This window comes from Cavia porcellus, unplaced genomic scaffold (genome assembly GCF_034190915.1).
Source record: "Cavia porcellus strain 051 isolate PalLab524CR breed Dunkin Hartley unplaced genomic scaffold, mCavPor4.1 scaffold_9, whole genome shotgun sequence".
NCBI lineage: Eukaryota > Metazoa > Chordata > Mammalia > Rodentia > Caviidae > Cavia > Cavia porcellus.
This window is the reverse complement of record NW_026947492.1, coordinates 91,777,150-91,792,991: the sequence shown is the minus strand read 5'-3', so window position 1 is coordinate 91,792,991 and position 15,842 is coordinate 91,777,150. Positions and strand designations below refer to the sequence as shown.

The following is a 15,842-nucleotide window of genomic DNA, read 5'->3' as shown; positions in this document are numbered from 1 at the left end:
AGGTCCCAGCCTGGACAGTCTTTTGCTGAGAAGGGTCATCACGATGTAGGAAGGAGGCTGTCAGCCACTGCTTTGAGCTTTGGACTCTGAAATACATGCAGCTTTACGAACTTGGGTGACCCTCACCTACATTACCAGTGTCTTTCAGCATGTGCAACTCTCTTCTGTCCTCAGCACACTGTCCTGCCTGCTCTGTCCCCTTATGTCTCTGACAGTTAGGCATCTTTTCCTCAGGGCCCCTGTAAACCTGCTTTCTTTTGTGTGTATCCCCAAAGGCCACAGTGTTCCTGCACTACCTTCTCCTATTGACACCATGTCTCTTTCCAGAGAGCAACAATCCCAATGGCATCACTCTCTTTTGCCTGTCATCTTCTTCTGTGCTCACCCCATCTGCCTTCCCAAAGAACTGTGCCCTCTACAGAGTCTCTTTTCCTCTCTCGTGGGGTTTGTTCTGGAGCCCTGTGTTCTTCATGGAGACTGTGATGGGGAGACCACAAAAAGGATTTTCTCTAAAGTCAGGGGTGGTGGAAACTGGTCAGAGTTAGCTTGCTCACCTTCCCCTTGGGTGATTCTTATGGAAGGCCACTCACCACCCTGCAAATTTCCTTCTAAACAGAACTATCGTGCACCCAGTGGCCCCAATCCCATTGATAAAAGCATGAGAATATGCGCTATTAGGGCAGCAGTCATTAGTCTATGGGGAGTGCAGACCATGGTCCATGAGCCTCTATGTCCCCTATCCCCATTTATGTCTTCAGTCTGGAAACAGCCTCCCTAGCCTCAGGCCAGGGCCTTTCACACACAACACTGAAGAACCGCGAGGCACAATGTCTTGTAGCAACAGTGAGACCAGCTCCTGCCCCACCTGTCCAGCATGCAGAGACCTGGCAGCAGCTGACCTCTGAAAAACAAGCACTTCTCGGTCCAGCATGGTACAGCTGCAGCATGAGGAGATGCAGAGCAGGCTGACGCCGGACAAGTTCTGTCAGGAGCTGCAGGAGACCCAGGTGATGGAGCCGTTGCGGTCAGGCCCCTGCATGGGAGACTGGCCACTTCTGTGTCTTCTCAGGTTCTCACTCTTCTGACCACAGCACCTGGAAGCCACCAAGCAGTAGAAGCATCAGTCGGCCCCTGCTGAACCTCCACACTTTGCCTTGGCCAGGTGAGTGGAGGAACCTGGGGGCAGAGTGGAGCATGATGATGTCTCTTGGTGACAGAGAGACCTTTAGAGTGTTGGGCTGGTCCCCCTGTCCCAAGGGGACAGAGGGGGTTAAGTAGAGGGCATCTGGTACTGCTCCTGTGGGGTGACTAGGGATCATGCTGGCTGCCCCCAGTAGAAGATGGAGGGGAGAAAAGGCATGTGTGACATGAGCCAACAGGACATCCCCAAGGACACGGACAGCAACAGACAGGGTCCTTCTTTCTGCTTTTTGCTTCAGCTTTTCCTGAGAACACCCCACCACATCCCAGTTTCTAGAAGGCAGCATTTTTAGTGGAGGATTTGCCAGTGCCCAGCAAGAGCTGGCTTAGCTGCACCTGCAGCTGAGGTAGCAGGGGCAGAACTACCAGTGCCTGGCTTGCCTGGCAGCCCTGAATGAGAGCCAGAGGAAGTGCACTGGGCCCAGCACGAAGGATACATATGGTTCTGAGGAAAGGTAGCAGCCCCATCATGAGGCCACTGCAAAGCTGCAGGTGAGTGAGTGTGTCCTGCTAGACTGGGGAGAGGTGAGTGGGAAGAAGGGGCCATTCTGGCCCCATTTGGTTAAGGTCATGCAGCAGTTCAAGGAGCAGCTGGAGGACCTGAAGTTCAAGGAGCAGTTGGAGGACCTGGAACATTGTTGCCTACAGCTCTCTGGGGACATATATGTCATCAGTGAGCTGTAAAAGAGTCCTCTGCAGCAAGAGGTGTGAAGTGTGGGTGTCCAGGAGCCCTGCAAGTGGTCCCCAGTCCAATTCCCCATCCTCACAGCACAAGACACTGTGCAGAGCCCAAGTATCTGAGGTCATGCAGCAAGGGATGTCTTTCCATTTTCTGAGATCATCCTCAATTTCCTTTTTCAGTGTATTATAATCTTCACTGTATAAGTCTTTCGCTTCTTTTGTAAGAGTAATTCCTAAATATTTCATTTTTTTGCTTGCTAATTGTGGAGGATGAAGAGTTACTTTGAGGCTCTGGCCCCCTCGTGACCTGCAATAAACAATTGCCCCCGGTATGCAGGACAGAGATGGGACGGGAAGGCCCGACCCTAGTGAGGGAACATGCTCCCCCCTCTGAGCCCATGCTATACTTGGCTTTGTTTGCAGAGTCATGAGGAGGTGGCCGACCTTCAGGTGGCTAGAAAGAACAAACATAATTAAAAGCATTCTTGGGCTAATGGGATTCCTCCTGGGTTAGTGTGGCTACAAGAACTGTTTTTGCTTGTTTAACTTAGAGAGAAACATTGTAGTTGGTCACAAATGTTGTTACAAATAATGTTTTTCAAGATAATTGCCTGTGCTCTGTGAGTTGACCTGGTTTACTATATAAGAGCCCTGAAATAAAGACTTGGTGTGCAGTTGCAATTGCTGTTTCTCTCTGCTGCTTCTTTTCCTCACGCTGCACCCCCTGTGTCCCGACTTGGTGTGTGTGTGCCTCATCCCGGGGTTCAGAGTGCACTAGACACTCGCAACAGCTACTGTGAAGAGTACAGTTTCTCTTATTTCCCTCTCTGTGATTTTGTTGTTCGTGTATAGGAATGCTATTGATTTCTGAGTATTGATTTTGTATCCAGCCACATTACTGAATTTATTTATTGTATCTAAGAGTCTTTCAATGGAGTTTAGGGGGTCTTCTATGTACAGTATCATGTCATCTGCAAACAATGATAATTTAACTTCTTCTTTTCCTATCTTTACCCCTTTTATTTCTCTTTCTTGCCTAATTGCTCTGGCTAGTACTTCCAGTACTATATTAAATAGGAGTGGTGATAAAGAACATCCCTGTCTTGTGCCTGATTTTAAAGTAAAGGCTTTCAATTTTTGGCTATTTAGTATAATGCTGGCGGTTGGTTTGTCATAAATGGCCTTTATTATATTGAGGTAAAGACCATCTATTCCAATTTTCTGTAAAGTTCTTATCATGAATAAATGTTGGACCTTATCGAACGCTTTTTCTGTATCTATAGAAATGATCATGTGATTCTTATTTTTGGCTTTACTGATATGGTGGATTACATTTATTGATTTGCGTATGTTGAACCATCCTTGCATTCCTGGGATGAATCCCACTTGGTCATGGTGTATAATCTTGATGATTTGCTGCATCCTATTTGCCAATATTTTATTGAGGATTTTTGTATCTGTGTTCATTAGGGAGATCGGTCTATAGTTCTCTTTTTTAGTTGGGTCTTTCTCAGGTTTTGGTACTAGAGTAATATTTGCTTCCAGGAATGACTTAGGAAGGATTGCTTCCCTTTCAATTTCATTGAATAGTTTGAGGAGTGTTGGCATTAGGTCTTCTTTGTATTTCTTGTAGAATTCTGCAGTGAATCCATCTGGGCCTGGGCTCTTCTTGGTGGGTAAGGACTTAATTACATTTTCAATTTCATTAACAGAGATTGGGTTATTCAACAGTTTTACATCCTCTTGATCTAGCTTTGGCACTTCATATGTTTCTAACAATCTGTCTATTTCTTCTGTGTTATCAAACTTTTGAGAGTAGAGGTTTTTGAAATAGGTGTTGATGATCTTCTGTATTTCTATTGGGTCTGTAGTGATTTCACCTTTTTCATTTCTTATTGCATGAATTTGAGCTTTTTCTTCCCTTTTTAAAATAAGATTGGCTAGGGGCTTATTAATTTTATTTATTCTTTCAAAGAACCAATTCTTTGACTCATTGATTCTTTGGATGGTTTTCTTAGTCTCTATTGCATTGATTTCTGCTCTGATTTTTATAATTTCCTCTCTTCTTTTGGCTTTGGGCTTGACTTGCTCTTCTTTTTCTAGCTGTCTGAGGTGTAGCATCAAGTTATTTATTTGTATTCGTTCTGTTTTCCTGATGTGGGAACTCAGTGCAATAAATTTTCCTCTGAGGACGGCTTTCATTGCATCCCACAAATTCCAGTTAGTTGTATCTGCATTTTCATTTTCTTGTAGGTATTGTTTAATTTCTTCTTTAATTTCTTCTGTGACCCACTGATTACTCACGCTTGTGTTATTCAGTTTCCATGTGTTTGCAGGATTTTTGCAGTATCTTTTATCATTAATTTCTAATTTCAGAGCACTATGATCCGATAACATGCAAGGGATGATTTCAACTCTTTTTCATTTGTTTAAATATGTTCTGTGAGCTAATATATGGTCTATTTTAGAGAATGATCCATGTACTGCTGAGAAGAATGTGTATTCTGATGTTGTTGGGTGGAACATTCTGTATATGTCTATCAAATTCATTTGTTCGCAGGTGTGATTCAGTTCTGTTATTTCTTTGCTCATTTTCTGTCTGGTTGATCTGTCCCTTGGTGTCAATGGCGTATTAAGGTCTCCTGTTACAACTGTGTTACTGATAATTTGACTTTTCATTTCTGTTAATAGTTGTTTTATATAACTGGGTGCTCTGGAGTTTGGTGCGTATATATTTAAGATAGTTATCTCTTCCTCTTGGAGTTTTCCCCTTACGAGTATGTAGTGACCTTCTTTGTCCTTTATGGTCATTGTTGGTTTAAAGTTCACGTTGTCTGCAAACAGAATGGCTACTCCTGCCTTTTTTTGGATTCCTGCTGCATGAAGTATTGTTTTCCATCCTTTGACTTTCAGTCTGTGAGTATCCTTCTGGGTTAGATGGGTTTCCTGTAAACAGCATATGGTTGGATTTTGTTTCTTGATCCATTCTGCTAGTCTGTTTCTTTTGATTGGTGCATTGAGACCATTTACATTAATGGTTATTACTGTTAAATGCTGGTTTATTGTTGGAATGTTATCCCTCTGCTGTTGCATCTTTATCTTTCTGTTCTGTTTAATTATTTGCTTTGCTTAGTGGTTTTTTCCTTTGTGTATCTAAACTGTCCTTCAATATTTTTTGCAGGGTTGGTTTGGTGTTCATGAAGTTCTGGAAGCCTGGAGGGACCCAAACAGTCCAGGCCCAGATATCCACAGTCCTCCAGACACAGGGAGGCCAATGCAGGCACCCCAGATCCGCCCAGCCCCTCCTCTGCACACCGATGGCTAGGCGCAGCAGTTGGAAACAGGCTGGGCTCCGGGGATAGTGTGGGCCTGCCCACCTGTCAGGAGCTCAGCAGTTCTCCAAGTGCAACCGGGATGGGGAGGCGGATGTAGAGGCCTCAAACCCACTTCTCCACTTCACTGCACCCAGAAGCCTGGAGGGTCCAGAACAGTCTGAGATTTGGGCAGAGTGTGCTGAGCACTCACCACAGGCCACGGTGCCTCAGGAACCTGCAATCCCTCCCTGCTTGCTGAGATATCCACAGTCCTCCAGACACATGGAAAGGCCGATGCAGGCGCCTCAGATCTTCCCAGCCCCTCCTCTGCACACCGATGGCTAGGCCTGGCAGTCGAAACAGGCTGGGCTCCGGGGATAGTGTGGGCCCGCCCACCCGTCGGAAGCTCAGCAGTTCTCCAAGTGCAACCGGGATGGGGAGGCAGACGTAGAGGCCTCAAACCCACCTCTCCACTTCACTGCACCTGGAAGCCTGGAGGGACCCAAACAGTCCGGGCCCAGATATCCACAGTCCTCCAGACACACAGGGAGGCCGATGCAGGCACCCCAGATCCGCCCAGCCCCTCCTCTGCACACCGATGGCTAGGCGCGGCAGTCCGAAACAGCCAAATGTTAGATCTTGAAGACCTAAAAAGCCTTCATCATCCTGTAATGATTTGATTAGTTCTATAATATGCAATATGTATATAATGTGGGTGAAGATGGGGACAACTATTTGTAAGAAACTAGAGACAGATAGATAGACAGTGAAGCTCTCCAGTGGACTTGCTTAGAAATCTGTATTTCTTTAAATTGTTTAATTGTTTTGTTTTGTTTTGATATGTTTAATCTTACCCTCTTTGAGATGTAAAATAATGTGTAGGACTGATAACCATATTACTGAGTTTTTGTTCAATCATTGAGCAGAACTGTTTGCAGTGTCACTTTTTGAATGTCATTTTAAATTAATTTTGTAACCTGGACAGCTATTTCTAAGATGACAATATGTAACTTATCAACCAGTGATTTCTTACCGTTTATTTTTCTGTAATTTTGTACTATATCTACCCTTTTTTATCTCCATGTATTTTTCTGTTTCCTTTTCTTTAAATAAAAAAAAGTAATAAGACAAATTCAGAAGTTGGACAACTGATCTGAAAAAATTTTGTTTTTCCTTTTGGTACTGGGGATTGAACCCAGGATATCCAACTAAGCTGCATCTCCAGTCCTTTGAAAACTTTTCATTTTGTGTTTTGAGACAGAGTCCCTTTGAGTTTCCCTGGCTGGGCTCCACCCCCAACCCTCACGTCTCAGCTTCTTAGTAGTTGGGATACAGGCATAAACCATGGTATCTGGATTTTCACTATTGTAGAAACTTCATATGAGTGTGATTTTAGACTGTCCTTTTAAGATTGGCTTACTACACTTAGCACAATATCCTCAAGGTTCCTCTGTTGTAACATGCAACAGGAAACCAGTCAAGCTGGGATTTTGGATTAGAGCCTGCTAGGCAAGAGTTCTACCCCTCATCTATACCATCATCCTGGAACATGTTTTGCAGAGGCTGTACAATATTCTGTTATATCTACGTACTGTATTTTTTCTTTCCCTACCTTTCCTTTCCCTGAATTTGAAGCTAGGGTCTTTACATTAAAGCTATATATCCAGCTCATTATTTAAAATTTTGAAATAGGATCATACTGTGTCACTAAGTTGCCCAGGCTGGTGTGTGTCATACTTCTTTCCATAAGCAAATAGAATTTTAAGATACACCTAAAATCTCAGACATGCCTCTCTCCTCTTTTACACTTTTCAGAACTTATGAAGTTGGTAGTCATTCTGTCACATGTGTAAAAATACATTAAAACCATTCCTTTTAAATACTAAGATTCTATAGACTACATTTAAAAAGAAGTGCAGGGTGACATGGATAATTTGAATATGCTTGTAAGCCACCATCTACACTAAAGCTGCAAAAAATGTTTTCAGGTGATTTCCTTATATGAAGAGAAAACTATTGCACTTAATTTAAACATGAATTATCAAGCCAGGCATGATGATACATTCCTGTAACCTCAGCACTCAGGAGCCTCAGGTAGGAGGATAGTTGCAAGTTCAAGACCAACCTGGGCTACAAAGTGAGCCCAAGGCCAGCCTGAACTGAATAGTGAGATTCTATCTCAAAAAGACAAAAAAAAAAATTATTTACGTCCCATAACCAATTTAATGCCTACTACATACTAAAAGAATGTGCCAGAGAAGGGAGTGTATTTCACTGTTTCTCTTTTCTCCTTTCTATCACATACTTTTCCATTTCTCATCTCTCTATTATTTCTACCTGTAGTTTTTGATCATGTAGTTTTGGATACAGTCTTGAGAAGTGTGTCCAGAGAGCAGGACATTGCTTTTTGTCTTATCTGCTACAGTGACTTGGCAGACCCCTTATAAGTTTGCCATTATCGTAGAGCTTAGTTTCAACTAATTTTACAAAATTTTTGCCAACCACTAATAAACACTTCATTGTTTACAACATTTCAGGTCTGTATTGTTGCTTGAGCTCTTGCCACCTGTCCTTAATACTTAGGGTGGGATAAGGAATAAAACCTATTTATACAGTGATCATCACATCCTGAGACACTTTTATGGTTTTATTGACAATGGCACAGTAAATTGCCTCTTCCCAAATTTATGTGACACACAAAAGCGACAGAGGGTATATGCTTGGTAAATTGCAGAACCATCATTTCAAATTCCAAATATTTCAAGAAGACTTTAACATGTAATGGACTCACAGATTCTCTCTCTCTCTCTCTCTCTCTCTCTCTCTCTCTGTCTCTCTCTCTCTCTCTCTCTCTCCCTCTTTTCCTCACTCCCTAAGACACTTTACACATGTACAGCAGTTTAAAGGAGACTCTGATGGTTCTCCCAAGATTATCCTTTTGTTTTCTACCCACTGAGTTAACTTAAGTTGTCTCTGAATAATCTCAGACACTCTTTTACTCCTATCCAAGAATAAATACATGAAAATGGAGTACAGTGCAATAGATTGCTTACTTATCTCTCAGACTCTGTCCTTTGTAAAAAGGCTTTTTATTTAGAACTACTTGAAAGTAAAATTTGAGATGCACTATTGAAAGATAGGAATTTTATACAATACAGAATTTTGGGATTATAGGGAGCTCAGTAAACATTTCTCATTTCTCCACCTGAGTTATAAACCAGTTATGAAGATGAGAAGATGTCAGTCACTTGAATGGCAATAGTTATCTTATTGCTCACTGAGACAGTAGAGAAAGTTGAGAGGCATCCATCAGGAGCAATATATAGTCTGTGTAGGCTATACTGTCTAGATTCCAGGAAGAAAACAATATGATATTCTTATAACAAAATATCCTAAGGTTACATGTCTCAGAGTGCATTCCAATCATTAAATAATATATGACTGTATAGTAAGCACTCACATACCCAGAATTAAAACAAAGCAGGTATTAAAATTCTTACCATATGTGTTTCTATAAATAATAGAATTTTTCAGATATATATACCTAAAGGCTCAAACCTCCAACTCCATCTCTTCTCTTTTGAGAACTTATGCATTACTCTGTCATATATGTAACAGCATGTTAAAACACTTCTTTCTAAATACCAAGATGCTTGCTAGGTATTGAACTTCAAAAGAAATGAAAGACGACCTGCAGACTTTGAACATGTTAACCAGTAGAAGACTGGTTATGAACATTCAAGCTATCATCCATGCCAAGACTACAAAAATTTTAATTGACCTTTATGTGAGGAATAAAATGTTGAATTTAAAGATGAACTGTGTTCCTTGTCCCCAGTTTGGGGCCAGGTACAAGCTAAAAGACTGAAGCAGAGAAGTCAGTGAACTCTACTACTTCTTACTTCTTCCATCTACCATATACTTCTCTCAGATCCATGATGTTTGCAGATTTGGCTTCTGATCCTATAGGTTTAGATATATTCCTTGAAAGAGAGTTCAAAATACAAGACATTAGTTTTCCTCTTGTCCTTCTGCATTGATCTAACTGGCCGTTTTGAGCTTCCTAGTGTTGTAGACTTGACTCCAACTAATCTTAGAAAACTAATATAGACCCCTATTATTGTATAGCCATTAAAGATACTTCACAATGCTGATAGCACATCAGACTTGTAAGAGACAACAATTCAGATTTTTTAAGAGTGATCTGGCAACCACTATTGTCATAATAAAGAGATGAAAATTATCTATGTAATTATCACCATGGCCTGAACCTCTATGTTTTTATTAATAATAGTACTATAAATTGCCTCTTCTTACATTTCTATCTATCCAGGTTTCACATATATTTCCTTGCTAGTTTCAGTTGTGTATGGGGCAGGCAAAAGTGGCAGAGGGCACAAGTTTGAAAAATTATAGAAACACCGGTTCAAATCCCAAGTATTTGAGAAAGGCTTCCCTCTCTACTGGCCAATACACACACACACACACACACACACACACACCTCCTAGCATTCTATTTCCTTTGTGTTTACTAACAGTGTTCATATGGATTGTGACAGTTTAGAAAGACGTGCATGGAAAGCAATCTCTTCTCCCAAATTCTAATACAACAGCAACCAAATCACACCTATTTTTACAGCCAGTGTTGATGTACTGACAATACTTGTGCCCAGTACATAGCACACCATTGTATCACAGCCAGTTCTCCTGACTCCAGATAACCCCTGAGCATCAGGAGTCAGGGTACACATCCAGGAACTTCTGGGATAGCAGCCCTGTGACAGCAGATGCCTTCAGTCCACATCAATATGAGGTCAAATCCCATTGTCTTATTCTAAAAGCAGATTCCAGACCACTGGTAATGTAAGATTTCAGTTTGGCAGCTCAATAACCCAACATCTGGGTTGCTTGGGGTGTGCAGGTGGCTCAAATTACTCATGGGTCAGCTTGGGAATCCAGCTACCGACCGCACATCTAGTATTCTCTCTAATCTATTACTAATGTGTTTTACATCTTTAAAGATCCCAGGATTTCAATAAGTAGGACATAATTTCTATACTTATATTGGTCAGGAGAACAACTAAATAACCCCATATCAGATCTCATGGGTAAAGTCCATGGTGTCAATTACCAAAACCCAAAGTCAACTTGGCACCATGCAATGGACATATGTCACTAGAAGAATTTTAATAAACTCAATTTCCTGAACCTATGCAGGGGCAGAGTCTGTCTCTAAAGAAATTATTTCCCCTAAACTCAAGGACTAAGTGATAAATACATGCAACAGAATTCAGTTATTCAAAATCTAGGTTTTTACCTACACATGCCCTAATCACAGAAAATCATGATTCTCTGAGCAACATAGTCCAAGAAAAATAAATTGTCATCTTCTTTGATACTTTCCTGTAGGAAATCCTTATTAATTTCAAGACTGAGAAGAAATTCTTTCCATCGTAATAAAAATTTCTAAGAAAATCATTCAATAAGATTCAGAGGAAACTTGAAAAATTCATAATGCCAAAGGATTGTATTTGCACTTTCTCTAAGAAGAAAATCCAAGTAAAACAATCTATTAGAAGGCATCACAAAGAAGAAGAAGGAGGGGGAGGAGGAGAAGAAGAAGAAGAAGGAAAAGGAGAAGGAGAAAAGATGAAGAAAGAAGAAGGCGGCATCACAAAATCACCCACGCCTCCAAGGCATTATTCCAAGAGAATAGTTTACACTGTGACATTGACTCTCAAAGCCACATATGTCTGAAAAAGTGGAGACTCTTCATCCCTAAACCACTGTGCTTTCCAGCATTTCCGGGGCTTCCTGAATATATCTGTCTCCACTTGCACTCTCCTGAGGAGAATCCTGCAGAGCCCTCTGAAGTACCAGCTTGAGAGTCTGATGCTTCTGCCTAAAGGAGCCAATTAAGAAGTAAATGATGGGGTTGACACAGCTGTTAACACAGGACAACACAACTGTGGCTACAAAGAAGTAATAATTACTGACTTCAAACCAGGCTATCAGGAACCAGAAAATGCCAAAGGGCAGGCCACAGATGAGGAAGGCCAGGACCGTGAGCAGAATGGTCACATACAGCCTGGTTAGTGGCATCCGTCGGGAACCACAGAGAATTCTGACCACCAGGGCTAGGCTGGACCCAGATAAAGTTAGAAATAAAAAAATCAGCCATGCAGCTATGATAAAATCAATATTTTTCCACCAATCATTACCGGGTAACACATTCAGGAAGCCAGCATAGTACCAGTCCAAGAGGCTAAGCAGCAGGGACAGGGCCCAGAGTAGGGTACACACAACAGCTGATGTATGTCTTGGACGGTGACAGCGGTACCAGATGGGCCACAGGACACACAGGCAGCGCTCTATGCTAATGGCATTGAGCATGCTTAGACCTGCAAGGTATGGAATAATTGCTATGTAGGGTATGTTGACATAAATTATGTAGATGTGGAGGAAGGCTATGATATTAAGCAGGGAAATAATAAAGTGCCAGAAGAGGAAGAGGAAGTCAGATACAGCCAGGTTGAGGACATAGACTGAGATGGGGTTCCTGTGCATGCAACATCCCAGGAGACTGATGACAACTGCATTTCCTGGCAGCCCCACTAGGGCAATGATGGTGATCAGCAAGTGTGGAATCAAAACCTCAACAGGAGGCTGAATTAAGTACGGGTCACTTCCATTCACTGTGGTGAGTTCCATGCCCTGGGATGTCATGGTTGGATCCACGCTCACAAACCCTTCACTGCTGCACCTGGGAATACAAACAATTTTGAGAACATGTCACATGATAACATATTCTCACAACCACAAAAAGAAGGGTTACAGGGATTAAGTAATCTATCTAGAGCTTTTTAGTCCTGGTTTAACTAGAAATAGATATAAACCTAGTATTTATTGATTCTACGCCTGAGCTTTCTCTTCCAAACACAAGGTTTCAAAAGTAAATGAACAGTCTGATAAACACCTCCACTCAATAGGCTAGGGCTACAAACCCAACTCTACTCTCTCCTGGGCCACAAGTTTCTTTCTCAGTTGCAGGAATACATAAGGACATGGTATTAATCATGACATCCCCCTGAGAAGGCTTCATTCATGGAGAGAAAGAACACCTTTATGGAGATATTAGGGGAATATAACCTATGTCTGGAAGAGTTTGAGGATGGTTGTGCCTGGAGAGCTAAAAATCACAGTGAATACAGCCCTTGAGGGTGTAAGCACGTTTTATATTCCAAGGGCTCAATTCTATGGCATATTTTTATGCTAAATATTTCTTAAGTAAATGAATGAAAGCACAAAAATCCATACAATCATGAATGATTCAGGTTAAACGGAAAAAATGAAAACAAGAAATTATAAAACATATATATTATGTTAAGAAGATTTTGTTCATCATAATCATTCTTGTTGACATTTCTGTATTTATAAGAATTACTTATGTTTGCCCAAATACCTAAAGTTGACCACTAAAGTGCTTTCAAAGTAAAGATTAAATATGGATTATCTCAGGAATTATAAGCATCTTGGTTGACAAAGAAAGGGTTAGATTTATGTTGGAGCCAAATTGTTCTGCAGCTTGGAAGTGAAAATGGAGAGTTAAAATGGAATCTAAGTGTCAAGCACAAGAAGTATTTGAAACGTGGCAATGACTGTGGAGAACTAGCACCTGGCACACTGTGGAGTGTGCAGCATAATCGTTCTCCATTCAATCCTGCTCATTGTCTCTCCAAGGATACCCTTAATACAGTCCCTCTGATGATGAAAGCTTCTGTGGAAAAGGAATCATGAGCAGAAAGTAGAAACATGCAGGGTTTATAATACAGAGAGATGTGTATGAACATATCAAGCAGAAAAAGAGGGCCTGCATGAGTGATAGTAGCTGAGAATTCACTAGGCATTCTCTTGTAATCATCTCTGGAGCCTATGAGATACACTCCAGAAAGAATGGCAGGATAAAGAAAACTACCAACAACAAAGGCTGGAGAGGCTGCAAGGAAAAAGGAACAGTTCTGCACTATTGGTGGGAGTGCAGACTGGTGCAACCACGGTGGAGATCAGTCTGGAGGTTCCTCAAAAGCGGGGATTGGAAGTCCCATTTGACCCAGCTATTTCACTTCTAGACATATTCCCAGAAGAAGTGAAAACATCATACCACAGTGATATATGTGCACCCATGTTTATAGCAGCACAATTCGTAATAGCCAGATCTTGGAAACAACTTAAGTGTCCATCAACTGAGGAATAGATAAAAAAGATGTGGTATTTTTATACAAGGGAGTACTACTCAGCTATAAGTAATGATTACATTCAGATATTTATAAGTAATATCTCAGAGAAGATGAGGAAAAAGAAAAAGGAAGGGAAAATAAAAAATATCTAAAAGTATAGTATAGCTAAGATGATTGTGCTACAAAGTCTATAAGTTTTTGGAAAAAATAGTTAACATTCATAGGATTGGAACAATTGTGCATATTATTGCATGGTGATCTGAGGAACTCTTCAAGATCATTATGTAAAATAACATCCCCAGTTATACTTATACCACTTTGTTTTGAAGGCCTTTATTGTGAGTGTTCTGGCCTCTTTGCTATTGTTGTTTGTACATCTTTTTTGTTTTATATTTTTCTAGGAATTTGTTTTGTTTTGTTTTTCCCTCTAGTACAAAAAGGATAAGGATTTATATAGACTCATACATGCATAGAACTTCTAAACAGTTTATGAGAATCATTTACATAATACATGATAAAATAAACACCTACTTTGAAGAAAAAGAGACACTAAGGTACTCTGTGCTGATGCCATAATGTACAATCCAGCAATACTATTACTCTTTGTTCAGAGTGATTTTAGTCTGTCTTGCTTAGTTTCAACATATGTGAAGGTATGGACAGCTATTTTGAAGAGAATGAAAGACATTATGGCAGTCATTGTCAACTTCCCTATTGTCTGGTCTTGAAGACCTAAAATGCCTTCATCATCCTATTCTGATCAGTTTCATAGTATTTTGTTTTGTATGGATTCATTGTTAATGAAGATATAGACAACTGTTTGGAAAAAATGAGACAATATGATAGACAGTGAAGATCTGTTGTCTTGCTTTGAAATCTGTGTCTCTTACATTGCTTTTTAATGATCTGTTTTGTTCTGTTATATTTAATTTTACCCTCTTAAAAATAAATTTAAAAAAACAGCCTATAGGATAAAAATTAGAATTTGTCCTATTTTGAACAGGATTTAAGGATGGAATGAAGATCCACTGCAAAAGAAAGGTGACTAATTTGTTCCTGGTCTCACAGTGTGGATCAGAACACAGGGCATGAGCCTTAGGGTCCGCTTTTTGATTGAGCCTTTGGACCCACCACTGCCATAGGTCAGGTATAGGCAGATGAAACCAAAGTAGAGAAGTAATGCCAAGGTCTGTTAAAGATAACAATAAAAATTTTGGGTGAAAATTAAATCTAACCTAATTGTATAAATAAAGAGAAAGAGAAGCTAAACAAACAGGAGCACAAGAAACAATGGGTAGAATTCAATAATGATCAAATAGTAAAATTTAAGGACCTTCACTTGCCTCAAATGGTAGTTGTGGCTTTAAAATTCTGAATATACAGCTGAGCCAGACATACACAAGTGGAAAGAGACTGCATCTTTCTCTGACCAGAAGAGAGGTATCCAAAGTGAATGCATCCACCATGAACTTCCTTCGGAAGACAAGCTCCCGTGGTCATGGCAGTTTTCAAGTAGAAAAGGGAGGAACTAGAAGTTCTACTACCCAACACTCATGCCAATGTTAAGCATCAAACTCATAAAAAGAGAGAGTAAAGTGGAAAATGACAGTATTTGGGGAGATTTGGGAGAAAGGACACAAAGCTTCATTCATAGAGGAGGCATAATTTTAATCTGTTAATCTGAACATCTGCTTCTAGGGTGTAATGTCGACCTTACCACACTTGAAACTCCCTAAAGAGAAGATTATTCTTGTTTTCTTCATGTTTCTACCATGATATTTATCATGTGCTCCTTAAAGGTCTTCCAGTGTAGTATATTCATGTAACATGGGAAGAAATTGAGGCTTAGATACGTGAACTTTCCTGAGCTCGCATGAGAAGAGCATGCCAGCCCCTGGAGTCCTGCTTGAGACTTTTCAGCTGCTCTCTATCATGTCATTTTTTAATTTATGAGTCTCTCCCAAAAAACTTAATCTGAACCAAAATCTGAAAAGAAGCCAGAGGCTGGAGAGACTTTTAGTATCCCCCATCCAGTCTCTATTCTCCTCTTTTGTGATACAGTGATTCTCTGAATTTAAATTTTAAAAAAAGGGTGACACTTTGATTCTGGATTGGACTAAATTGGAAGAGGAGAAGAGGAGGAGAGTGACATAACTAACCCCTGAGTGGTCTCTTCTTTCCCTCTTCTTCCCAAGGCTGGAAAGCTGATGCCCCTGGGAGTGAGTATGTGGACCACAAGGGTGATGATGGAGCCTCTCTAAGGTTTGGGGAAGAACAACTTGAGCTGTCTTGGAATCTGATGTTCTAGCATCTCCAGAAAGGTTCTAAAATATCTCCTGATTAAGTCATTATCCTACTTGAGTTGCTTTATGCAGCAGAGAATGTTTCCCCTTTTTAACTTACATTCCTT

The 15,842-nt window shown here is 40.7% G+C and overlaps 1 protein-coding gene across 1 annotated transcript; it reads right to left on the bottom strand.

Moving 5' to 3' along the window:
* Positions 1-10,778: 10,778 nt before the first annotated feature.
* On the bottom strand, positions 10,779-11,937 carry LOC100726708 (mas-related G-protein coupled receptor member X1). Its single transcript, XM_003462608.4, has one exon. It carries the CDS (start codon positions 11,919-11,921, stop codon positions 10,974-10,976), a length of 948 nt encoding a protein of 315 aa, XP_003462656.4. The 5' UTR covers positions 11,922-11,937; the 3' UTR covers positions 10,779-10,973.
* Between the last annotated feature and the right edge of the window lie 3,905 nt (positions 11,938-15,842).